This window comes from Lepidochelys olivacea, assembly GCF_965140295.1.
Source record: "Lepidochelys olivacea isolate rLepOli2 genome assembly, chromosome: 5".
Taxonomy (NCBI): Eukaryota; Metazoa; Chordata; order Testudines; family Cheloniidae; genus Lepidochelys; species Lepidochelys olivacea.
This window is the reverse complement of record NC_140415.1, coordinates 126306657-126331529: the sequence shown is the minus strand read 5'-3', so window position 1 is coordinate 126331529 and position 24873 is coordinate 126306657. Positions and strand designations below refer to the sequence as shown.

Here is a 24873-nt window from a genome sequence, read left to right as displayed (position 1 = left end):
ACTCCATACACAAACAAGGTTTTTAGCCATCCAAAGTTAGGCAACCAGCTGGTGAGCCAGCCCCACAAGTCAAAGCCCACACTGGGAGAAATAGAGGCCTGCTTATGAAAGAAGGCTGACACGTTTGCAATTATGTTAGTATCTGTGACTATGCGTCCGCTTTGATTTACATAAAGGCAGCATGTGGCATTGAGAAATGTGCACACCCCTCCCTGTGCACTTAAAAGCTGATCCAGGGCCAACCTGTTTTGCATACTGTAGCGAGCTAGTGAGCTTATTTCTTCTTGCAAAGCTTGGATTGCATCTCGAGTGGCGTTAGTAAATATTTCCATTTCGGCTGACATATTTTTTAGCGCGTATTCAAGTTGGCCCACCCCCACCCACGGAAACAGAATACGGAAGGCGCGCATACCTGTACTGCCTTCCTCGACAATAGGATTATAACTGGTATCTCGACGGGTTCGTCGGGTTGTGTCTCTGATTTCTGTTAAGTCTCTACGATGCATCCCTCCTGGCCAGGCAAAGGCCACCGTGCATCTTCCCAACCACTTTGGGGGCAAGGTCTTTCCTGCCCAAGTGCCACATACCCACCATAAGTGATGATCTCCTAATACTATGCTATAGTTGCCTTTATTGCCCCCTGAGTTCTGAGATACTTCCTGCAATCGTCCCACCAGGGATGCAGCATCATCAGGATTGGGTCCTATTCCCCCCCATTTCCATAATAGGGTCGCTTTCTGGGTTTTTTTCCTATCAGTGGCTAGGGACACCATTCCTTACCCATCCTGGCTAATAGCCATTAATGGACTTAACCTCCATTAATTTTTCTAGTTCTCTTTTAAACCCTGTTATAGTCCTAGCCTTCACAACCTCCTCAGATAAGGAGTTCCACAGGTTGACTGTGCACTGTGTGAAGAAGAACTTCCTTTTATTTGTTTTAAACCTGCTGCCCATTAATTTCCTTTGGTGGCCCCTAGTTCTTATATTATGGGAACAAGTAAATAACTTTTCCTTATTCACTTTTTCCACACCACTCATGATTTTATATACCTCTATCATCCAAGCTGAAAAGTCCTAGCCTCTTTAATTTCTCCTCATATGGGACCCATTCTAAACCCCTAATCATTTTAGTTGCCCTTCTCTGAACCCTTTCTAATGCCAGTATATCTTTTTTGAGATGCGGAGACCACATCTGTACGCAGCATTCAAGATGTGGGCGTACCATGGATTTATATAAGGGCAATAAGATATTCTCTCTCTTATTCTCTATCCCTTTTTTAATGATTCCTAATATTCTGTTTGCTTTTTTGACTGCCGTTGCACACTGCGTGGACGTCTTCAGAGAACTATCCACGATGACTCCAAGATCTCTTTCCTGATTAGTTGTAGCTAAATTAGCCCCCATCACATTTTATGTATAGCTGGGGTTATTTTTTCCAATGTGCATTACAAAACATATTTTTGTCCATAAATCCTCCAAACACATGGATCATCCCTCATATTAAAAGTGAATTGTTTTCAATACTATGTCATTCATATGTTAATGGCCAAGTCTCAAAAGTATATATTTGTATTGCAGTGGCATTCATGAGCCCAGGTCATGGACCAGGACACCATTGTGCTAGGTACTGACAAACACGGGGCCGGGGGGGGGGGGGGTGGGTGAGAGGGGAGATAGTCCTACCCGCAAATATCTGAGAATATAAGCAATAAAAATAAACCTAAATAACCATTAGTGGTTGGTTGATATTGATTAGCTAGGTCTATTTGACATATATTTAAAGAGAGAGAGAGAGAGAGAGAGTGTAAAAAGCCTCTTTAGACAAATTGGGATATTTTTCTCCAAGAAAAGCCTTTCAAAAACAAAGCTGCATCAAGTGAAAAAAACAAAAAACCTAGTCCCTGCCGATTACAGTTTTCCTGGAACTCATTCAGGCAGAATGTTATGAGTTGAGAACTGTCTGTTTTATTTACACATTTTAAAAAAGTATATTTCCAATGTAGTGATGAGGCATACTCTCAAGTAAAAGGGAAAAGGCATTTATATGGAAGTCTATAACTAATTAAAGAATTATTTGTAACCTGGGTGAAAACTGTTTGCTCTTCCCATCACCTTGTAAATTTAAGAACTACAAATCAATAAATAATATAAAAGGTAGTTAAACTCTTTAACAAGTCTGGAAGGGGATAAGAGCATCATTGAGAATGTCTAAGAATTACCTTGTTTGCTGCCTCTGAAACGTAAGCCAAAACTGAAGGCATCCTTTACTACTCACCTTGCCTTTGGTATCAAGAAGTGTCTCCATAAAAATATTTTGTTAATATTTGTTAGTATTGATCTTTAATGAGTTACATAGAAAAATATTTGAGGCACAGACACAAATACAGTGGGGAAAAGATACTCAGTTTGAGGAAGTTCAATATATACAGGTGAAATTCTTGAACAAGTAATGATGTCTAAATTAAAGATAAAAATATCTATATGTGAAATATGTAGCAGTTCACAGGCAAAGTTGTTAAGGTTGCAAGTTCTCAGCAATGTCCTGTGCTTGTTGTGTGCCTCCAGAATGGGAGAGTTTAATTCTCAACACTCAAATGTTACTAAATGAGGAAATGTGGCAGCACATTCTCTGCACAAGAATAATAGAAATGTAGGGCTGCACAGGAACTCGAGAAGTCATCTAGTCTAAACCCATATGCTGAGGCAGGACCAACTAAACCTAGACAATCACTGACAAATATTTAACTTATTCTTAAAAACCTCCAATGATGCAGATTCCACAAATTCCCTTGGAAGTATTCCAGAGCTTAACTATCCTTATAGGAAAAACTTTCTAAATAGTATCTGTCATAAATATAAAGGGAAGGGTAAACCCCTTTGAAATCCCTCCTGGCCAGGGGAAAGCTCCTCTCACCTGTAAGGGTTAAGAAGCTAAAGGTAACCTCGCTGGCACCTGACCAAAATGACCAATGAGGAGACAAGATACTTTCAAAAGCTGGGAGGAGGGAGAGAAACAAAGGGTCTGTGTCTGTCTGTAGTCGTCTTGGCCGGGGATAGACCAGGAATGGAGTCTTAGAACTTTTAGTAAGTAATCTAGCTAGGTATGTGTTAGATTATGATTTCCTTAAATGGCTGAGAAAAGAATTGTGCTGAATAGAATAACTATTTCTGTCTGTGTATCTTTTTTGTAACTTAAGGTTTTGCCTAGAGGGGTTCTCTATGCTTCTGAATCTAATTATCCTGTAAGATATCTACCATCCTGATTTTACAGGGGGGATTTCTTTATTTCTATTTACTTCTATTTTTTTATTAAAAGTCTTCTTGTAAAAAACTGAATGCTTTTTCATTGTTCTCAGATCCAAGGGTTTGGGTCTGTGGTCACCTATGCAAATTGGTGAGGCTTTTTACCAAACCTTGTCCAGGAAGTGGGGTGCAGGGTTTTGGGAAGTATTTTGGGGGGAAAGACGCGTCCAAACAGCTCTTCCCCAGTAACCAGTATTAGTTTGGTGGTGGTAGCGGCCAGTCCAAGGACAACGGGGGGAATATTTTGTACCTTGGGGAAGTTTTGACCTAAGCTGGTAAAGATAAGCTTAGGAGGTTTTTTCATGCAGGTCCCCACATCTGTACCCTAGAGTTCAGAGTGGGGGAGGAACCTTGACAGTATCTAACCTAAATATCCCTTGCTGCAGATTAAGCCAATTACATCTTGTCCTACCTTCAGAGGACAAGGAGCACAATTGATCACAATCCTCTTTATAACAGCCCTTAAGGTATTTGAAGACTGTTATCAGGTCCTCCAGAGTCTAAGTTTGCAAAACAGTAGGACACAATGCAGTAAATATCTGTTTGGCTGAGTCTTTGACCAACTGATAGACCTGCAGTACAGCTAAGAATGGGGATTTTATTTTTGTATATCTTCAATTGGTGTAAGGCATCCAAAGGCTCAGTAAAGTGCACTATATATAAATAGATACCCAAATAAATTACAGGCAAATATACCATGCAAGTTCAGTATAAACACAGAAAGCCCTTCTTCTTCCGTAAACAAACTTGGCACCAAGATTCAGATTTGGAGAAAGGAGAATCTTTGAATTTGAGCCATCTGTTTTCATACATGGAAACATATTTTAAAGGATTTACTAACAGAGCAAATAAGAGGTTGCATCAAATATTTATTTAACACAAAACATTTGAGGTGTTTGATTTTTGCACAACTTTTGATAAAAATACAGTCTATTCTATAGAGGTTCTTATGGCACAATCATCCCTGTAGCAATAAGCCATGAAAGAGCCCATTATGCTTTATATAAATACATAGCAACAAACAACCTAAACCCCTACCAAAACAAGACACTTCAGCACACGTGCGTCTCCCCCTGTGGAGAGGGTGAGAGATCAACCACCACATAGCAGATATGTAGCCCATGTTTTCTGATGCCCCACTGGAAGGTGTTCTGTGTTTATAATAAAAAGCTCTCATGCACAAAGGCCTGCAAGTGCCTACAAATAAAACTAAACCAATATTCAACTTTGAGTGTTGTGTGACAAGCAACTTTTACTCTTGATCTTTTAACAGATAAAAATACCTTTCCAGAGATAAATGTATCTAGACATTTAGTCCTCACTGTAGTATCTGAGCAGTTCATAATCATTAATGGGTTTTATCTTCCAAATTTCCCTGGGAAGTAAAGAATTAGTATCTCTATATTACAGACGAGGAACTGAGTCACAGGGTAAGTTATGTGACTTGCTCAAAATCACACAAGGAATTTGTGGTTGAGCCAGGAATTGAAACCAGGTGTTTGGGGCCTCAGTCCAGTGCTGTAGCCACAAGCCAATCCTTCCTACGCTGTGACAGTAATTAATCATAGAAATCGGAAACAGGTCATCCTGCGCACACAGGAAAGACTATGGCAGCAGATCACAGGAGCCAGGAAACTTTGTCCTCATGGAGTTTCCCAGTGATCTTGCCCTCAAGTGGGAGGGCTCTTGGAGTATGTGGAAAGGGCAAAGCCTCCCAAGCTGGTGATCCTGGTGACATCCAGAGAAAAGGTGTCCTAGACCAGTCAGTCTCATGCACCGGCTTCTTTGCTTCCCTCTCTTTTTGCACCATGCCTGCAAGGAGCTGCTTGCCATTGCCTGTTTCTCCACAATGAAGGGAGGCTCCATGGGAGATAATGGTGTTTCAAACAACATTAACTCCCAATCTCCGAGGGATCTGTAGGGCCTGCAAGGGGCAATGCCATGGAAAGTGGCCAGTCCCTGCCTTCAAATACTTCTTGCGCCCTCCCCACACCCCATCAAAAATCCTACAGAGCTCTCATCCTATGCAGGTCTAACTTCCACAGGATCTGAAGGAGAGTTTGTGGCTCCCTGGCAGGAATGGCTGAATCAGAGTGCTCTCTATCCAGGGACGAGAAGTGGATAATGCAATCCCAGAGAGAGAAAAGACTAGTCTTTCCTCTTCCAGTGCAATAACACATTCACTCTTTGCCCCCTGTAACTTCAAAAGAGATTCACTGAACTAGAGTAACACATTGCATCTCTCATTAAAAAACTAATCAGAATAATATATTAATTAACTAGCAAGGCTATGTCTATATTACAAATTACTTCAGTATAATTTATGTCGCTCAGGGGCATGAATAATCCACATATCTGAGGGATGTAAGTTATACCAACCTAAGCACTTCTGTGGACAGTGCTACGTCGGCGGGAGAGCTTCTCCTGTCAACATAGCTACTGCCTCTCATGAAGGCAGGAGTTACTAAACCAGTGGCTTAGAGTGTCTTCACCAGAAGTGCTACAGTGGCGCTGTAGCCGTGCCGCTGTCGCATTGACATAGCCCAAGTCACTGTACAGTGGAGGCAAGAAGTGTCAGATCACCTGGTGAAACTACAGCACCAAGTTTTAGTCAAAAAAGCTGGATAGGAGAGATGGGGTTGAGAATCAAGGCAAGGTCCCCAAAGACACTCAGGTCGGGGGGCGGGGGGGTAAGAGAGAAATGTGGAATAGAAAAGGATAACACCACGTTTTTTTAAATGACGTCTCAGAGGTAATTGGAATCCCCCCACAGTTATGGGAAAAAACAGAACTGCAGGATTTATTTTATTGCAATGGCATGTGGGCACGTCACAGATAAAACAGACATTGTGTAAGTCAGGCGTCAAAAGAGGCAGAAGACATAGTGTCTCAAGAGAGCAAACCAAAAACTATCAGCAAAAGTGCCTCAACTGATCTAGTGTTGAGCAGAGAAGTGATGAGGTATCTGTGTAATGAAAGATTTTGCTTTTAGCTGTTTTGAAAAACCTTACAGCACCTTGATAGAGACCATCAGAGAAAAACTGGGAGAAAAAAAAAAGGGGGGGGAGGTTAAATATCATAAAAATTTCACCTCTCCCTGTTGATATAAGTAAGGTGGTGACAGTACCGGGACACTCTGATTTGCATAAAATAGCAGTTAGTTTTAAGATTAAGGCTTTAGATAAATAATAATTAGTGATCATTTAAAGTTAGAAATCCATAACGGTGGACACAATAATCCTCTATAAAAGACACGGGGTTAGGGTACGGAAAGTTCCAGCAACTCATAGGGAGAAGCCTACCTATCTAAAAATAGGTATGACATAATAGGAAGGATCTAGAAATATGCTAATTACAGGAAGCTGATTGGCTGAGCCAGGCTAATAAATTATGTTAATGAGCTCACCTTGCAGTAGCAACCAGTATATAAGACCAACAGCTAGCAGGCTTGGTTGGGTTGGTGAAGATCAGAAACCTCAAGACGCAGCAAGAACTGCAGCAGCATCTTAAGAAGATTCTGGAAAGCAGCTACCTGCAGAAGCAACAGTAGAATCTTCTAGAGAGCAGCAGCTTTAGAACAAAGTAGCTACGGAAGCCTCTAAGGCAGCAGAAACCGAGGCTTCCGAGGAAGACGGTACTAACAGTTCCAACCACCACTGCAGCCTGAACGGCAACCTGACAGCACCTCCTTCCTTGTGTGACAGAGCAGAAAGACCTTTACAGACGGTATCGGAGGGCTGTGAGAACAGCAGTTGTGATTTTGTCTCTGGTAAAAAGGAATGATCGGGTGTGCCTGTCAATAAAGCTGGATGCCTGTGTCTGAGTGAGATCCACCCCACCCATCACTGCTCACAGGATGTTAGTGTTAAGCAAACGATTTCATTAAATCTGTAACAATGTAATAGTCTCTTTTACGTGTGTGTAAAGGTCATGCATGCTACATTAGATCAAATAACGGCATTGGATTATAACATTAACACTAAGACCTTTGTGTAGGCAGGGTCTCTATATGCCTATTACTGTGTAACTGCTATATGGTCGGTGTATCCTGTATATTCTGTGGTTTTTTTGTATTATTTTATTTTGCCGCTTTATTATACAACTCTTTAAATGTAATTCTATTGTGTTTTACATATTCTTTCTTGCTTTATTAGATACATTGTAACTACTTACTTCTTCTAAATAAATATTATTTTGTTTTTGAAGAACTACTGCCTGTGTGTTCATCCTTGAGCAGAAGGCGGTATCAGTGTCCTTCCAAGGGGTTAGCACAATTAGCTTGCTCTGGGGAGCTCTCTGCGGGTCAGAGACAAGACCCCTGGTAACACCCTGGCAATTCCTCTACAGTGGACCACTATCTTATTACCCCTTTGCATAAAGCAAATTGCATAGTCTTAGGTAAACCATCATTGGAGTGCCTGAGATCTAAATCTTGGGGTAACATCTGAATCTCAAACTACATAGGGGAATGGTTTGCGGAGTCCTTTTAACAGAGGCGGCTTAAAATTTATTGGGGCCTGGGTACAAAGAACTTTTGCCCCTCCTCCCCCCCGCATACCACTCACCATGGAACCTCACCCCCCTGCTCCTCCTCTCCCCTGAGGCCCCACTCCCGGCCAGGCCAGAAGTTGGAGACTGGCCATGGTAAGAGCCAACAAGGGGGCCTGGGCTGCTGTGGGAAGCCCTAGACCGTCCATCTGCCCTGGGACACAAGCCAGGGGTTGTTCTCAGGTCCCCTGTCCCCCCACCCAGGGCAGGTGGAGGGTCCAGGACTCACCACAGCAGCCCAGGCTCCTTGGGCATCTCTTACTGTGGCCCGGCTCTGACTTCTAGCCTGGCCGGGGGCAGGGCCCCAGGGGGAAGAGGAGGAACAGAGGACAGGACCACAGTTCAGGCACCAGTGGGGGGCCCCCCACTTCTAAAAAGGTTCTGGTGTTCCTGCAGGGGCCCCCAAATTGGCTGGGAGAATAAAGAGGCTGGAAGTGGGGGAGCCCAGGGTAACCCATGAAATGAAGGAACATGAGAACCCCGCTACAGATCTTTATAGATTAAGGGTGGGTGAACTATAGTGCCAAAACAAGAAAGTCTGGCTTTGTTGCTTCTTTTTGATATATAAAGAGCAAAGACAGAATCACTGTGCTTCTTTAGCATTACCTATATCAGGCCCTCTCTTCCACCTCTTTACCAGATCGTTGGAGGACACAAATGGAGTCTCAGTATCCCCCCCACCCAGAGTTGAAGATGGAGGAACAGCTGTAGCTCGTAGCCTCCTGTGACAACTCTGTTCAGATCCTAAAGAGATCTTGACAGGGTCCTCCACCCCCAAGAAGAACACTGAGGACTTGCTTTTTCTTCTGCTTGTTCTGTTACATTAGAAATATCTTTGAAAAGAAAGAAACCCAAACATTTTCAAACTTATATGTATAAATCCTAAAGAGCCAATAAAAGGCAACACCTACCTTTTTGGGTGTAGCAGCCCTATTTATAGCACACCTCTGGCACTGAACCAGAAGCAAGTGAAACTAGTGCAGCACCTGGATCAAGGGTGGGAAGGACTGCAATGGCATGGAACATGAGTGTGGTGTGATGACAAGGGTGAAGATGGAAGCCTGCATGGAGGAAGAATGGGAGCACCTGTATGAGGATGCGGCTGCAGATGCAAACCTCAAACCGGCAGGGCACTACAGTCTGCAATAGGCGAATCTTCTCATTGGCTTTTCCCTCCTATGCTCCCAGTGAAGCTAGCTGTTAACAGTTGCTATTCACATACCCTCACCATGCTTTATCAGGATCACAAGTTCACAGACTCATGGGAAAGAGAAAGGCCTTAGTGCTAACTTCTACCAAGCTTCCTGAGGCAAAGACAATTAACCCCAAAGCAGCTACACAAATTCTACATGGCAGGAAGCTAGAGGAGAATAAATATTATCACAAGAATACTTCAACTACAAGCGGGAAAAAGGATTAGATTTCTGACAGAATTGCTTGACCACACTTTGGTTCATTGTGAAATATATTCAAGAGATTAAATGTCAGTTTGGTTTATTGTTAAAACCTAAGACTAATATAGTACTGGAAAAAGGTCCAATATGATACCAATCTCCAGGAAGTCATCTTGTGCAGGGTTGTCACATTCACCTTATGCAGCAGGTGTGCTCCCAATTTTACACCACCTAATACCATCTTTGTATACCCTACCCGTTTACAAGTAAAGGATGCTACATACATCCTCTGAAACTAGATATAACCAATCAGCTTTCTACCTTGTTCTTCTGGTATCATTATGTATCCCTTATCTCTTTGTTCTGAATATGTGCAGTCCAGGTACTAAGGAGCATGAAGGCACCTTCTAGTTTTTTACCATGATAGAACATTCTTTTATTTGTCCTTTTCCTTTGGGATATTCCAGTATTAGCCTATGAGAGTAACTCCCTACCTCTTGCTATGTCCCAATCCTGACAGTTTTCCTATCTACTTAAGCCAAAGCTTACTTCAGCTGATGCAGGGGTGGCCAACCTGAGCCTGAGAAGGAACCAGAATTTACCAACGTACATTGCCAAAGAGCCACAGTAATATGTCAGCAGACCCCAAGCAGCTCCCACTACCCACTCCCAGTGTCTCACCCACCAGCCGGCTCACCAGTCAGCACCTCCCGTTCCTTCCCCACACCTCCTGATCGGTGGTTTTGTGGCATGCAGGAGGCTCTGGGGAGGAGGACTGACGGCACGGCAGGCTCAGGGGAGCGAGCGGGAAGGTGGAATGGGGGCAGGGCCTGTGGCAGAGCCAGGGGATGAGCAGTGAGCACCCCCCGGCCCACTGGAAAGTTGGCCCCTGTAGCTCCAGCCCCGGAGTTGATGCCTATACAAGGAGCCACATATTAACTTCTGAAGAGCCGTATGTGGCTCCAGAGCCACAGGTTAGCCACTCCTGACCTAATGCATGGTGTTTTGGGAAACTTGACATGGGTGGAAAGAATTGTGGGGAGAGAATACTACATTCAGTTAACATAACTTCCCAACCCTTATACAATACTATGCCTAACATATGTATTGGCTAACAAGATTCTAGACATGAAGTGGCTGACAACCTGCCAATGTACCAGCTATTACCATCAGCGCTGTGGTCATACTTATCGAGGGTCAGTCATACAGGAGGGAAAAAAGACTTTTAAATGAATCCAGGGAGAAGACTTGCGCTCTGTTCCTTGAAGACATCCAGAATGCTGCTGACAGAATCATCTCCCTTTTCCCATCTCGTAAGTCAATGACAGTGAAAACACCAATAGCAGTAATTTCAGGCTCCAGTCATCAGCTCCACAACAGTGAAATGGCCAATGCAGAATGAGCTGTGCTGAGAACAAGTAAGCAGCACATAAAGGCCAGCCTCATGTAAACCAGCACTATCGATTGTTACACCCTTACTACCAGGGCTGCAATGGGGATGTGAGGGGTCCTCCCCAGGATCTGCCCACTAAGCATCAAGATGAGATACCACTCACAGTAGGTTGGGCAGATGTTCAGAGTATGATCAAGTGGGCTTTTCTAGGCATCATAGCTTAGCTCCCCTTTAACAGAGTTTGGATACCCCATAAGCAGGGCCAGACTAAGGCACAGGCATGTGACCCTGGCTCCTAGAGTTATGTGATTATCAGAATCTCAGCTTTCATTTAACAAAAAGGAAAGTTTCTAGTCCTCATGGATGCAAAGAAAAGTATGAAAACACATGCAACGCAGCAATAATTGCCTGAGTCTGCCAACAGCCTTCATCTGAGGGAGTCATTGGAGTCTGAGGGGAAGAGCACCCTGCTGCTGCTCCCACCACTGCCACTGGTCCATGAGGGGGAGGGAGGGCCCCCCGGTCTCTCCAGATAGCCAGGAAGGAAATGGAAACACCCCCAATCCCCCAGAGCAGAGGGCCCCCCCCATGCAGAATACTGATTGCCAGCCTTGCACTATGGGATCAGAGAGGTGGCCCTCACTGAAGCAATACCCATTTGTGGCAAGAAAGAGAGCCAACCCCTACAGCAGACTGTGGAGCTGTTGCTAATATGCTCATCCCTCTCCTTCAGGCTGTGATCAGCAGGGAGATAGTGTCATTGTCTTTAAGTCGTGGTATTAACAATCTGCAGAGATGCACAGGGCAGTTCCCTCTCAAAGCTGTCATTCCAGGCTCTGCAGACTTGGGCAAATATTGCACGGTCAATTAGGCTGGGATCAGTCCCCTCTCCAGTCGGGACTCTTGGTCCTGGCTCTCTGTAGATGGGGTCAGTCCCCTCCTCTGATGCTATAGGTCTCTACAGACTCAGGCAGCGTCACTGTGTTGGTCACTCTGGGATCAGTCCACGCTCTTGGGGCCATTGGTCCAGGCTCTCTGCAGACTCAGGCAGGGTCGCTGCCCAGGGTCCTCAGAGGTCAGTACTCTACGGGGGCCGCCGGGGCAGGCTCAGGCAGTGGAGCACCACTGTGGGGTCAGCCGCTGTGGGTCCAGGCTCTCTGCGCGCCTCACTCTGGCCCCCGGGGCTATGGGTCTCGGGCAGGCGCGCTGAGACCAAGCGGTTCCCACCTCCCCCCGCATGGCAACCCCGCGCACGCGGCCAGCCCGCACGCCCCGGGCAACGCTCGCAACGGCCAGTCTGGCGCCACGCGCCCTGACCCGACCGGTCCCGCCTCCACTCCCGCCCCTCTGGGCGCCACGTGCCGCGGTCACGTCGGAAGCCCCACGGGTTCATGGGACATGTAGTGTTTTGGCGGTTCGGCGCAGCCCAGTCTCCGTCCGCGCGCAGAGGGAAGCGGCCTGGCCCTGCGCTGGGACCGCGCCTCGCCAGCGGCGCGCGGGGCCAGGGGAAACGCGGAGCTCGCGCCCGTGACACGCGCGTTCAGCAGCCCTCCCCTCCGCAGGAAGTGCCGGCGCAATGGGCGGGGCCTCGGGGGCGTCCCCGGCGCGTGTTCCGGTAGCGGGGTTTCCTGGTTGGTGCTTCCTGGTGCAGGAGCCGGCAGCGAGTATGTGAGTGAGCGGGGCCGCCGGCGGGCAGGCAGCTCCCAGCGTGGCGGGCCGGGCCGGGCCGGGCCTCCCCCGCCTCCACCCTTCCTCAGCGCTCCCCCCGTCCTCTTCCTTTCCCCCTACCTGTCCAGAGCCCCGCTTGCCCAGCCAGAGCGACCCCCCCTCGAATGCCCCCCACCCCTCCTCTTCCATACCCCCTCGCCGGCCAGAGCCCCCCGTCCCCGGGCAGAGCGCCCCCCCTCGAATGCCCCCACCCCCCTTCTCTTCCATGCCCCCTCCCTGGCCAGAGTCCCCCCTCCCCGTCCTGTTCCATACCCCTTATCTGTCCAGAGCCACGTCCACCCCCTGAATGCCCCCCCCCCCCCAAGTCCCTTCTCTTCCATGCTTCCTCCTCGGCCAGAACCTCTTCCCCCCCTCCAAGTTCCCCACCCACTCCCCTTGTCCCTGGCCTGCCAGAGCCCCTGAATGTCCACCCCCAGCCCCTTGTGTTCCATACCCCCTACCTGTCCAGAGCCACCTCTGCCCCTTGCCCGGCCAGAGGCTCCCCCACACCCTTTTCTCCTCCGTGCCCCCTGCCTGGCCAGCCCCTTCCCCAACCCAGAGCTTTCCCTCTCTACCTAGCCAGAGCCTCGCCTATCTCTGTGTTCCCTGTGCACTCCGCCCGGCCAGTGCCTCCCCCCATGTCCCCTGTCTATCTCTGCATTTCATCCCCCCTGTTTCCAGAGGCCCGTGCCACTCTTCCGCAGCATGCTCTGGTCCTTGCCCAGAGCCTCCTGCCTGGCCCCAAGCTCCATGGTCCTAAAGCCCCCTGCCTCCGGAGCCTCTTCACCCCCGTATACCTCCTGTTCCCCAGAGTTCAAATGCCCCTTTTCTCAGACTCCCCTACCCAGAGCTGCTTCTTCACCACATATACCCTGTCTCAGTCCCTGGAGACGCCCCCCACTTCCAGTACATGTCCTCTGCATCAGTGCCCCCCCCCCACCTCATCACATCCTGCCCAGAGTCACCTCCCTACCGCCTACCCCTTTTCTCTTCTCCCTTCCCCAGTCCCAAACTGCACACATATGACATGGTTTCCATATGATGCTGGCTCCCAAATTTTGACCCTTTTACACCTAACTAGTATAAATCCGTGTATTGCAGCTGGCCTTGATAGTGGGGTCCCAGCATGCAGTACTCCCTCTTGATCCAAGTAGTGTCTACTTAGACCAAGATGGTACATCTCATGTTGGCACCTGTTGTCTTTATTTAAGCTGAGGTGGGCCAGGCTCTGCTGTCTTGTACCATAAAAGCTTTTAGTAGTGCTAAATGCCTTAAATTTTAGAGCTGTGTGGTATTAAAAAAAAAAAAGTTCTTGTCTTCTGTGTTTTTGTATAAATGTCTAGTTCTTCAATTGCTATATGAGTGCCAAACCTGTAAATCCCTAGACAGTTCAGGAAAAGAGTGAGTAGTGCGTCCCTGGCAGTTTCATCCTTAGAACTTTGTATTTTATGGGAAAGTTCAGAAGGAGGCACTTGGAGGGGGAGAAGAGATTAATATAATTTCAATAAAATTACACTTGTGTGTTCTGTAGATGGGTACCGCGTATATTCAGCATAGACAGTTGGGTTATCACCTTTCCTCTCCTTCCCCATTCACTGTCCTAAAAACCTCCATCTTTATGATCTTCTATACTGGAATAATGTTGGGTTATTTATAAGTTCATCATATGGACTGTTGGCAGAGAGCTGTGCTTAGGTCTTCAGGTAAAATTAATCCTTGATGTAAAGGAACAACTCAGCTGATTTCAATGGAATTGCCCCATTCTGTGATCATGGTGGGAAAAAGTGTTTTTCCCCAAAGTGAAAAAACTTTCAAAACACTCAAAATAAAGTTTCTTGAGTCTTTTATAATAAAATGAAACCTGTACTAAGAACTAGCTCTGAAAGATAACATTCCTAAGAGATTATTGTAAAGAATCCTTGAAGTTTTTAATTCTTTATAAGAACATAAGAATGCCCACACTAGGTCAGACCAGTGGTCCAAGTGGCTCAGAATCCTGCCTTCTGATAGTGGCCGATGCTAGATGCTTCTGAGGGAATGAACAGAACAGGGCAATTATATCCCCTGTTGCCCAGTCCCAGCTTTTGAAAATTGGAGGTTTAGGGATACCTGGAGGATAAGGGTGTGTCCCTGACCTTCTTGTGTAATAGCCATTGGTGGATCTATCCTCCATGAACTTACCTAATTCTTTTTTGAACCCAGTTATATTTTTGATCCTCACAACGTACCCTGGCAATGAGTTTCACAGGTTGATTGTGCATTGTATGAAGGAAATACTTCCTTTTGTTTGTTTTAAACCTGCTATCTATTAATTTCATTGGGTGACCCCTGGTTCTTTTGTTATATGAAGAGGTAAATAACACTTCCTTAGTCACTTTCTCCACACCAGTCATGATTTCATAGACCTCTCTCATATCCCCCCTTAGTCATCTGTTTTCTAAACTGAACAGTCCCAATCTTTTTGATCTCTCCTCACATGGAATCTGTTCCATCCCCCTCATCATTTTTGTTGCCCTTCTCTGTTCTTTTTCCATTTCTAATATGTCTTTTTTGAGATGGGGCAACTAGAACCACATGCATTATTCAGGGTGTGGGTATACCATTGATTTATATGGCATTATGATATTTTCACTCTTCTTATCTATCCCTTTTTAAATGGTTTCTAACACTTAACTTTTTGGCTACCTCTGCACATTGAGTGGATGTTTTCAGAGAACTAGCCACAAGGACTCCAAGATCTCTTTCTTGACTGGTAACGGTTTATTTAGAAACCATCATTTTGTATGTATTATGGGAATTATGTTTTCCAATGTTCATTAATTTGTATTTACCGATCCTGCATTTCATCTGCCATTTTGTTGAGATTCCTTTGTAATCTTCATAGTCTGCTTTGGTCTTAAGTATCTTGAGTAATATTGTATCATCTGCAAACTTTGCCACCTTTTCCGCCCTCTTTTCCAGATCATTTATGAATATGTTGAACAGCACAGGTCTCAGTACAGATCCTTGGAGGACCCCGCTATTTACTTCTTTCCATTGTGAAAACTAACTATTTATTCTTATAATTTATTTCTTATCTTTTAACCAGTTACTGATCCATGAGAGTACCTTCCCTCTTATCCCATCACTTTGCTTAAAAGCCTTTGGTGTGAGACCTTGTCAAATGCTTTCTGCAAGTCCAAATACACTCTATCCACTGGATCATCCTTGACCACATGATTGTTGATCTCCTCAAAGAATTCTAATAGATTGGTGAGGCATGAGTTCCCTTTACAAAAGCTGTTTTGACTCTTCCCCAACATATTTTGCTCATCTCTGTGTCTGATGATTCTGTTTAAGACACCATTTCTGTCTCAACTCAATATTTTTTTGTTTAAAGCAGTTTTCGCTCTACCTGAAAACTATTTCTCTCCATTTGAACAAACTACAAACATGCTAGAAAACTAACATTACAAGAAAGAGCACTTAGTCTCTCCTTTTGCTTCTTATTTGTTTGGATAGGCTGCTGTTTAGCAATGCAAGCTATCATTCCTTTGCCTCTGAAGTAATCATAACAGCAGGACCACTTTATCCATTAGTGTCAACCTCGTGGCGCCCTCCATCTACTTCTGTGCTACTTGAAACTGGGATAAAAGACACTTAGATACATCCTATGTCAGCTCCGGGGCAGGATGGATTAAAATGATTTCAATTTAAATAAAATGTGTTTCAGTTTAAATAGATTTGTTTAAAGATTAATTTAAGTTTACAGCCATCTATCTGAACTTCTGTTAGAATAATTTAAAATGTTAAAAACACCAGTTCAGTAAGTTAAATAGACATTATGCATTGCACATCTTCAGTTGTCATAGTGGTATTATTCATGATACATGAGCTGTGTAGTGCTTTAGCCTATTTAATTAAATATAGATAAAATGGAATAGAGATTTTCTAGTCTGGACTCTTAAGTGTTACAGGTATTATCCAAATCTCAAATGATTTAAATCTGAACAAGCAGGTGTGGATTGAATAGGTTTTGGCAGTTCTCTAAGACCATTGATTTTTCTAGAACAGAATATCTTCATTTGCTGCTTTGTTTTGTTTTGTTTTTCATACTTGGCAAAAAGACTAGCTATTCTCCTTTCTCTTGTGCATACTCCATTAAACAATACAACACATCTTTATTTTGTAGAACTTCTTTAATACAGCCTTTGTCCTAAAACAGATTAGAGTTAAGTAACACCACTACAGAGATTACATAAAAGTACAGGAAGAGAAAAATGAAGATGTATAGATAGAGCCTGAAATATTTACCAGAGACCCCTGCCATCGCAGGGCCTTCTGACCACAGTAGAATTCTGCTGCTCTTTTCTTTCTCAGTATCCTGGTTTCTGCTGGAGCCTTATCCCTTCTCATTCTCTGTTTTTTCTATAGCCTCTTTCCCATCCTGGATTACTTCAAATGCCTTTGATGCTAATATTCTTAGCAGCAACCAGCAGTTAAGTATCATGTCAATTTTGCTCTTCAGTTTTATTGCTGTCCATCTGGTATTAAGTAGCATCAGAGAAACTGACTAGATTTGTCAATTCTGTTGGCTGCTGATTTGTGAAGATTTGAGCTGTAGCAGGTGCACTGGAGGTGACTACAGACTCAGGGAAAAAACCCTCCATGGGTCCACATCTGAAAGGCTGTCTTTGCAGCTGCAAGGAGATAGTGTTAAAAAAGATGTTTCCAAATTATATTTGAAATAAGATGGAGAGTTATTTAAACAAGAGTTGTCTTCCAGATGGCAAGAGCAGGAGAGGAAAAGGCCATCGTACCATCTGTGTGCTATATGTTGGGGGTATCAGGAGGACAGTATTAGATTAGCAGAGGAATTGTGGGGAGAGCAAAAGACGTCATAGAGACACAGGGTATGTGAAGTTGGTTCAAGCAAGTCCATGAACAGTTTTTAATATAAGGGGTACTGTTCTTCCCAATGCAGGATGGTGGTGGCGGCAAGGGATAGCATATGCCAGGCCACCCAATTGGCTGTTGTGCACAACATTAGTACCTTCTCAACTGTGGCCAATGAAGGAGCTTTCTGCAAGAGAATGTGTTTTACTAGCCATTATTCCAGAGCTTCATTTGGTACGACTGTTGGGTATTCTTTCTCCATCCTGTATGTAACTCTGCCTTCTAGTCAGTAACTACACCTTGCTCTTTTCCACCCCCCCCCCCATCCCCTACAATGTTTGTCATTTTTCAATCACATGATGCTATTTTAAAAAAAATCTCTCCCCTAAGAAACTTATTTTCTAAATGGCTATACAGAAAACTGCTGTCAAATGCACCATGTAAATAAGTTGAAAAAAATACAATGGTTTTTTCTCTAATCTCTTTATTTTAGAATTCTAGGGTGTTGCCTGTAACAACAGTGGTTTAAAGAAGTTCAGACAAGTGTGACTTTTTTTTTCAACTTGGCTGTGTTCCTTTAACTGGGTTCTCGTTTAGTGTCCGAGAGACACTGCCAGCCATTTTACAACCATTTTTGTTCTTTGCCTGTGGCACAAAGCAGCTTAGTCTCCTGAGGACTAAAATGCTTTAATTTAACTGAAATCATTGGGCTCAACATAGGGATATTTGTTACTGAGTTTCCCGTGATACTAGACTAGATGATCTAATGGTCTTGAACTCTAGAACATATTGAGGGAAGCCTTGCACCAAAAGTTGTGCCGTGTTACCTACCGCCGTTAGCTACCGCATTTGGCCAGATCCCTGCACCTTCTGTGTATTAGCACCAGGACCTTGATGTGGATCTTGAACAGGATGAGGAGACAGTGTGGAGTGTGACTCACCAGTGTGATGTGCTGTAGGAAAACGGTGGACCAGCAGAAGCTTCTGCTTGGCTTTTTCACTCTAACATAAGGGAGTGCTTTGTGGTAGTCCAGCATAAAGGTCCTTATTGGTAGGCCCATATCTGAAAGGAAATATCCTCTTTAGCTGAAGATAGAAAAAAGCATTTCTGGCTATTTGAATGTCAATAGAAGTTCAGTAAGATTCCAGGACTTCTCTATCGCAGTCTGAGTGCAGATGTCTTCAAAAGAGGATGAAGGGAAAGCTGTGTCAATTTCTGTCAAGGGCTTTCTCTTCTTCCTACCAATATAATTTCAATCTTCCTTGGCTAGAGCTTGATCTGCCACTTTTCATCCAAGTATTTTTTCTCACTCCAGCACTAGGAAGTATGAGTTAAGTTATTGCCCATGTTTGGGAAGTATGAGATGGGGAGCTGGATGCCATCATCTTATTGATGTTAAAGTCTATATTATCTCATCTCCCCAGTAATCTGACATATATGCTGAAGAAGAGAGGAGACACGATTGATCTCTGTAAGACTCCCCAGTTCAAGAGCCACGGTGAGGAGGAGGAGCAGTTAGTTATCCATCCTGATCCTCTGGAGTCTGATAGGAGAGAATGAATAGACGTTAATGGGGATGGGCCAAATTGCACTAATGTTGTCTACATGGGTGAGCAGCACCTCATGATCAAGTGTCAGAGTCCTAATAGATCTAACATTGGATGCTTATGTTTTTGGCCATGGCTCACTGACCAGCTTCTCAATAACTTTGTCTAGAATGCGAGGGTTAAAGACACAACAATAATAGGCAAGATTATTTGAGTTGAGTGATGGCTTCTTGAACACAAGCCAAAGTATTGCTTTTTAACCGTGATGGTGAGCTCGCCTTGTTGAAGGAAGTATTCTATACTTGCTTTCACAAATCTCAGATTATTAGTATACGGTGGCATAAGGTTGCTTGATTGGGCAAAAACTCTGTCCAGGAAGGTGGTATGTTCCTCATCCTCTGCTCTGATTCCGTCTGTTTGGACCTGGAGAGCTTATATTGAGTTTAAGAGACTCACTGCCAAGCCCTCTGCCTCTGAAAGTAATACAAGGTCTCTTCAAGGTAGATGCTAGTTGAGTCAGAGATTGTCTTGTTGAATCAGTGCTTGTACTTTAGCTATTACAGGTCAGCTAGTCAAGATTTTACAGATGCTGTGGCAGACTTTTTTTTAACATTTCTCACAGTTGCAGCATAGCATTGCATATATTTGTTTGGTCCTAATCCCGTTTGGATGCATTTTATGTCAGAGTGTTCTAATCTCATTCTCTCATGCTTTATCGAACATAGGTCATCAGTGAACCAAGGCAATGGGAGGAAGGTGTGTCTAATGGCCAGTGCACCAAGAGTAGTGGTCAACAGATGACTATAGGGCCTTTGCCAGACTATCATTGCACAGGTCATGTAGCTAAATAGAGCTCTCTGTCATGGTGTTCTTTCTTGAAACTGAATGGATGATGAGTCTCCTCTAGTGGACCCACCAATTCAGAGGGATCCTACACAGAATGTTGTAGTTGTCATGGTGGAAAAGAGGTTTCATGCTAGATAGAAGTGTCATCTGTATGGGTGTTAAAGTCTTCCAAATTTATAAATTTTGGAGACTCCAGTACCAGGCCAGAAAGTAGCTCAATTAGCTGTGTTAAGAAATGGTCAGAAATTTTTTGATGGAACTGAATTTTTTCTGAAAACTGAAATTTCGTTGGAAAGGGCAGGTTTTAACAAACTTTCTAACCCCCCAAAAAGTTAATTTTTTTTAATTTGTCAAAATGTCCCATCTTGACATTTTCAAAAGGAAAAGTTTTAGGTTTTTTAGTGCAAAATGACTTGTCATTTTGAAATTAAACTTAATTTATTATTTTAAAAAAAAGTTTTTAAAAAGGTCAAACCAAACCAAAATGTTTTGAAATTATCAAAACAAAATGTTTTGCTTCACCGGAACCATTAAACTGTTCACTTTTTGAAAAATTTTGAGATTTTTACTTTTGTCTCTATTGAGAACAAGAATGTTTTTCGAGTTTTCAAAAATTCTTGCCGTATGGGAATGATATTTCCTGCCCAGCCCTAGTGATAAGCCAAGGGCTGTGAAACAGCAGGATTCCTATGTTGTCCTTCTCTCTGTCCTTGGACTTGCCGAGCAGGTGATCACGTTAATCTTTGCCGTGAGCTCAATAATCTTGGGATGAGGCTCAATAATAGGACTCTCTTCAAATTGTTGGTGTGTACACCATTTCAAATGGAGATTTAAATTAGAGAGGGTGCAAAACCCCTTGTTCAGTGGTCATAAGCATTATTTTTTTCTACACTTAAAATCTGCAATTTGTTTGCAATTTTAGCTACGTTTACATTGGTTACTTTTGTAAAAACTTGTGTATGTAAGGTTATGTTGTGTGCTTTTCTTTTTAGTTTGACCTTGTGTGGAATTGGCTTTACTGATAAGGTGTTTTATTTTTCCTAGATACGGGTCTACTTTCTTTCCAGAATGTTCGGGGGGCATGGAGACATAGAAGCGTATGATGATGACCTTTATCGTGAAGAGTCATCCAGCGAACTAAGTGTTGACAGTGAGGTAGAATTTCATCTCTATAGCCAGGTCCATTATGCACAGAGTCTTGGAGAAGTCAATGGGCAGGAAGAGAATGAGGAGGTAGTGGACTCTGCGGAGAAGACGGAAGGTCAGAGTTCAGTTTTGATCAATAAATTGGATCAGGGCAAGAACCGTATATTTTCGGACAATGATGTTATTCAGATTTCAGATGGCCCTGAGGTCATCATCTTGTCTGACACACCTGATGAAGACAGTGTTTACAAAAGCAAAGTGAAGAAGACAGCAACCTCCCTAACACCAGCTAAGCAATACAGTCAACTAGGATGTTCCACATGGAACCCTGCAAGAGCTTCTGCACCTACTACCTTGGATTCTGATGGAAAAAATTCAAGTAAAGAGAAAAGGGCTAATAAGAAGTCTAAACCAACTTCTGCTGGTAGAGTACGCATGATCCAAGAGATTCTGGTAATAGAGGATAGTTCAAATGAGGAGAAAGAAGAGGAGAGCACAATCTCTGAAAGCGATAATGTGGAGAGTTGGATGCTGTTGGGATGTGATGCAGATGTCAGAGATGAAAATATCATTTTGAACCTTGAAGGCTGTGGAACTGCTGTCAGTGAAGGTCAGTACTTTTGTGTAGATAACACTGAATAGAGTAAAGGAAACTGATGGGAAGATCTGGTTACCATGATATTGATGTCAGTATTATAAAGGGAAAGAAGCAGATGCAGTACAAGGTGGCAAAAACCCAAAGGAGGAAGTTGTAAAGTGGGATGGCAGACATAAAATGTGTCTAGCAGATAATCGTTAATACTGATGTGTATTATTTGAGTAGTGCCAGACGTGCATAGTGCTTTGCAGAGAAGCAAATGACAGTGTCTCTACCTCAAAGAACTGACAGAGAGAGAGGGGGGAATTCAGAAGGAATTTAATTAGTTAAATAAACCTATTACACCTCTACCCCGATATAACACCGTCCTCGGGAGCCAAAAAATCTTACCACGTTGTAGGTGAAACCGCATTATATCGAACTTGCTTTGGCCTCAAGCATTTTCCTTATTAATAGGCAGGAAGTGCCCCCTGACTGACCCCGACCCATCCAACCCCCCCAACTCCTTGTCCCCTGACTACTCCCTCCAGAGATCCCCTGCCCCTAACCACCCCTCCCAAAACCCCACCGCCTATCTAAGCCCCCTGCTCTTTGTCCTCTGCCCACCCCCTACCCAACCCCTCTGACTGCCCGACCCCTATCCACACTCCTGCCCCCTAACAGGCCCCCCGGGACTCCCACGCCCTATCCAACGCCCCCGTCCCCGGACTGCCCCGCCCCCAGAACCTCCGAACCATTCAAATCCCCCCGCTCCCTGTCCCCTGACTGCCCCCTGAGACTCTCTGCCCGTCAGCCCCAGCCCGGCACCTTTAACACACCGCTCAGAGGAGTGTGTTGGAGCCTGACACGCTGATCCTCCGGAGCGCGCAGCCCCGCCCCTTAGAGCTCTGCTTTACCGCGTTATATCCGAATTTGTGTTATATCGGGTCGCGTTATATCGGGGTAGAGGTGTTTATCGGGGAGAAAAAAGATAAACCAATATTTGGGAAGCAAGAATAGAAGTAAGAAAGGTATACAATGGTTAATTATTGTGATCAAAGCAAATAAGTAGGTAGTGAAAATATAGCAATGTCAAGAGAAATTTGAAAATAAGCAAAATTGGAGGGAGAAATCACAAAACTAAGACTACTGAAAAATACAGTAGGAGGAAAGGTATAATCCCTGTGGTCAGTGTAAATAATTCAGTTATACTGATACTTAGCTGTTTTCTAAAATTTACTATCCACAATATACAAATCCTGCATGAAATAGTACACAGTGATTCCTAAACAGTGGGATTATTGATATCTAGCTTTTTAAAAATATGTTTCCAAATTACTGTAGAGGAAAGTCAAAGAAGATGAGGTAATTCAAAGAATTGATTGTAGAGACTTGTTCTTTGCAAGTCCTTTCCATGGTGAAGTTATCACATTGGCCGCATGTTGTGATGATTATTTTATTGCTAGGATAATATGTATTCTGGAACCAATGACTGAAAAATCTACTTGACTGTCATCTTTCCTTTCCCTGTGCATGCTAGTCTCTTGTTGCACTGAGATAATTTCCAGAAACAGTGTCCCCTGTCAGTCACTTGAGAGGGAGCATTGCTGTCAGAGATATTGATTCAGTACAGTAAGGCCTGTCAGGTCACCTGTAGCAGTTGGGGCTTTTACTCAGCTTTGACTCACAAAAATATGGGTAGCACTTTCTCAGCCCTATATTGCTTTAGTTTTCTTTTGGTGCCCACAAATGACACACTATATAGTTGTGGGTGTTGAGGGAGACGTTCTTAGTTGCTAATATATGGACTAATATCAGTAAGCAAGAGATTGCCTCAGAATTATTGTTCAAACGGTTAGTACCCCTATTGCCCACATATTTGTAATGAGGGAGGAAGCCAGAAATATGTCTTCTTTCCCTTCTTTAAATGGTCTGTTCTTTGCCTGTAAGAATTCTATAACGTCCCACCAACAGAATGTGTTTTTCTCTGGTTTGCTTTTCTGTAGTTACTTGCTAAATAGATTATAATATGCCCTTTACCACACTGTGTTGCTTTGAGATCATTGTGCGGCTGCCCATTGTCTAGAAATTTCACAAAAAGATTGCTGTGCACATTGTTCTCAAATCAATGGCAAGTATAGTGGTACAGACCACAAGTTGCCACATCACATTTCCAGATTGTCACGTTCTCTATGAAATATGTTTTCTCCCTATAAATCTCTCTTAAAAATAATTTAAAAGTATAATAGATAAGTATTAAAGCCTAATTTTACTAAATTTTATTTGATTGTTTTCTTTTTATATTTTCACATTTTCTTTCCTTTCTTAAAACCACAACCAATGTGTTATGGCAGTATAAAGTATATATGTTTCTTTAACAGAATGCTTTGTGGCTTTCAGGCAGCAAATGTACCAGGACATTTGGCAATACAGTTTGTGCACAGCAAAATGATACGTTGTTACTGGTAACTTGTGTACATGTCACTTTTTTTTGGTCATCTTATATTGTTCAGTGAATAACCATATTGGACAGGAAGGTGATTAGTTTATTTTTTGACTCTACACATCCTTCGTAGGCTTACCTATAGGAATTGCCCATGGTGGTTATAAAAATTACCCCACAGCAGAAGATAGAGAAATGTGTAAAGAATACGTAAGCTTTTTATATTACATGAATTTTTTTGGAAATATTTTGTAATTAGTTTATCAAAATAGTGATTTTATTAAATGTGATGCCAATGTGAAAATTCAAATCTTTGTTCTCTTATTGCACTACCATAATTTTGTTGTGCAGCTGCCTAAACTCAAAGTGTAGCATTTAGAAAAATTAACTTGTGCATAATATCCAGAGGTAGTTTTGCTTCATTTGCAGCAAAACCCTTCAGAAACCCTTCCCATGTTTTTGACTAACATCAGTAATGGTATTGTCAAGGGTAAGCTCATGCTTTATGATTTACAGGACAGTGATCAGTTACACTGTGGAGTCTGGTACCATGCTGTAGCCTTCTTTTAAATATTTGCATTGAACTTAATTTGTTTTTGTTCAGGTATTGTTTCCTCCTTTCATATGTATTTACTTTGCAAAACATCTCAAGATTTACACAGTTTTTTCTGTTTAAAAGGTGCAAGCTAATGATGATATGTTTGAGAGTAGTCTAATGTATGTGAGAGCCAGAAAGGAACTGTGTGCTCTGAGCCTAAACCCCCAGCCTGAACGCAAAAGACTGAGAGGTAAAGCGCAGCATGCATCTTAGAAGAGGTGTAGGTTAAATCAGTATGTCTGTATTTTCACTGAAATTTAAACAACCTCTGTTCAAGCATACTCAATGCAGAAAAGTTTGCTCCATCTGGTATTTTGTTTGTAAAACAAATACTGTGATGTGGAAGGTAAAGACAGCACAGGGCTGAAAATTATTTTTGTCTTTTGCTGGTATAAAAGTAAAAACCAAAAGACTATCAAAATATTAATGCATTCAAACTTAGTGGATTCATGGATAACTGTAACATGTCAATTTTAAGGAGCAAAACCTGCAAG

General features: G+C 43.4%; 1 protein-coding gene across 2 annotated transcripts in view; it reads left to right on the top strand.

Annotated features, from left to right (window-relative positions):
• Positions 1-12087: 12087 nt before the first annotated feature.
• ZCCHC7 (zinc finger CCHC-type containing 7) overlaps positions 12088-24873 on the top strand; it is a 163623-nt gene continuing 150837 nt past the window's right edge. Inside the window, exons 1-2 of one of the 2 annotated variants that reach the window (XM_084627879.1) lie at positions 12088-12307; positions 20660-21371. In XM_084627879.1, coding sequence (XP_084484005.1) covers positions 20684-21371 — 688 coding nt within the window. In that variant the 5' untranslated portion in view covers positions 12088-12307; positions 20660-20683. The remainder of the gene's footprint in view (positions 12308-20659; positions 21372-24873) is intronic. The other variant, XM_084627878.1, reaches the window with a different exon arrangement.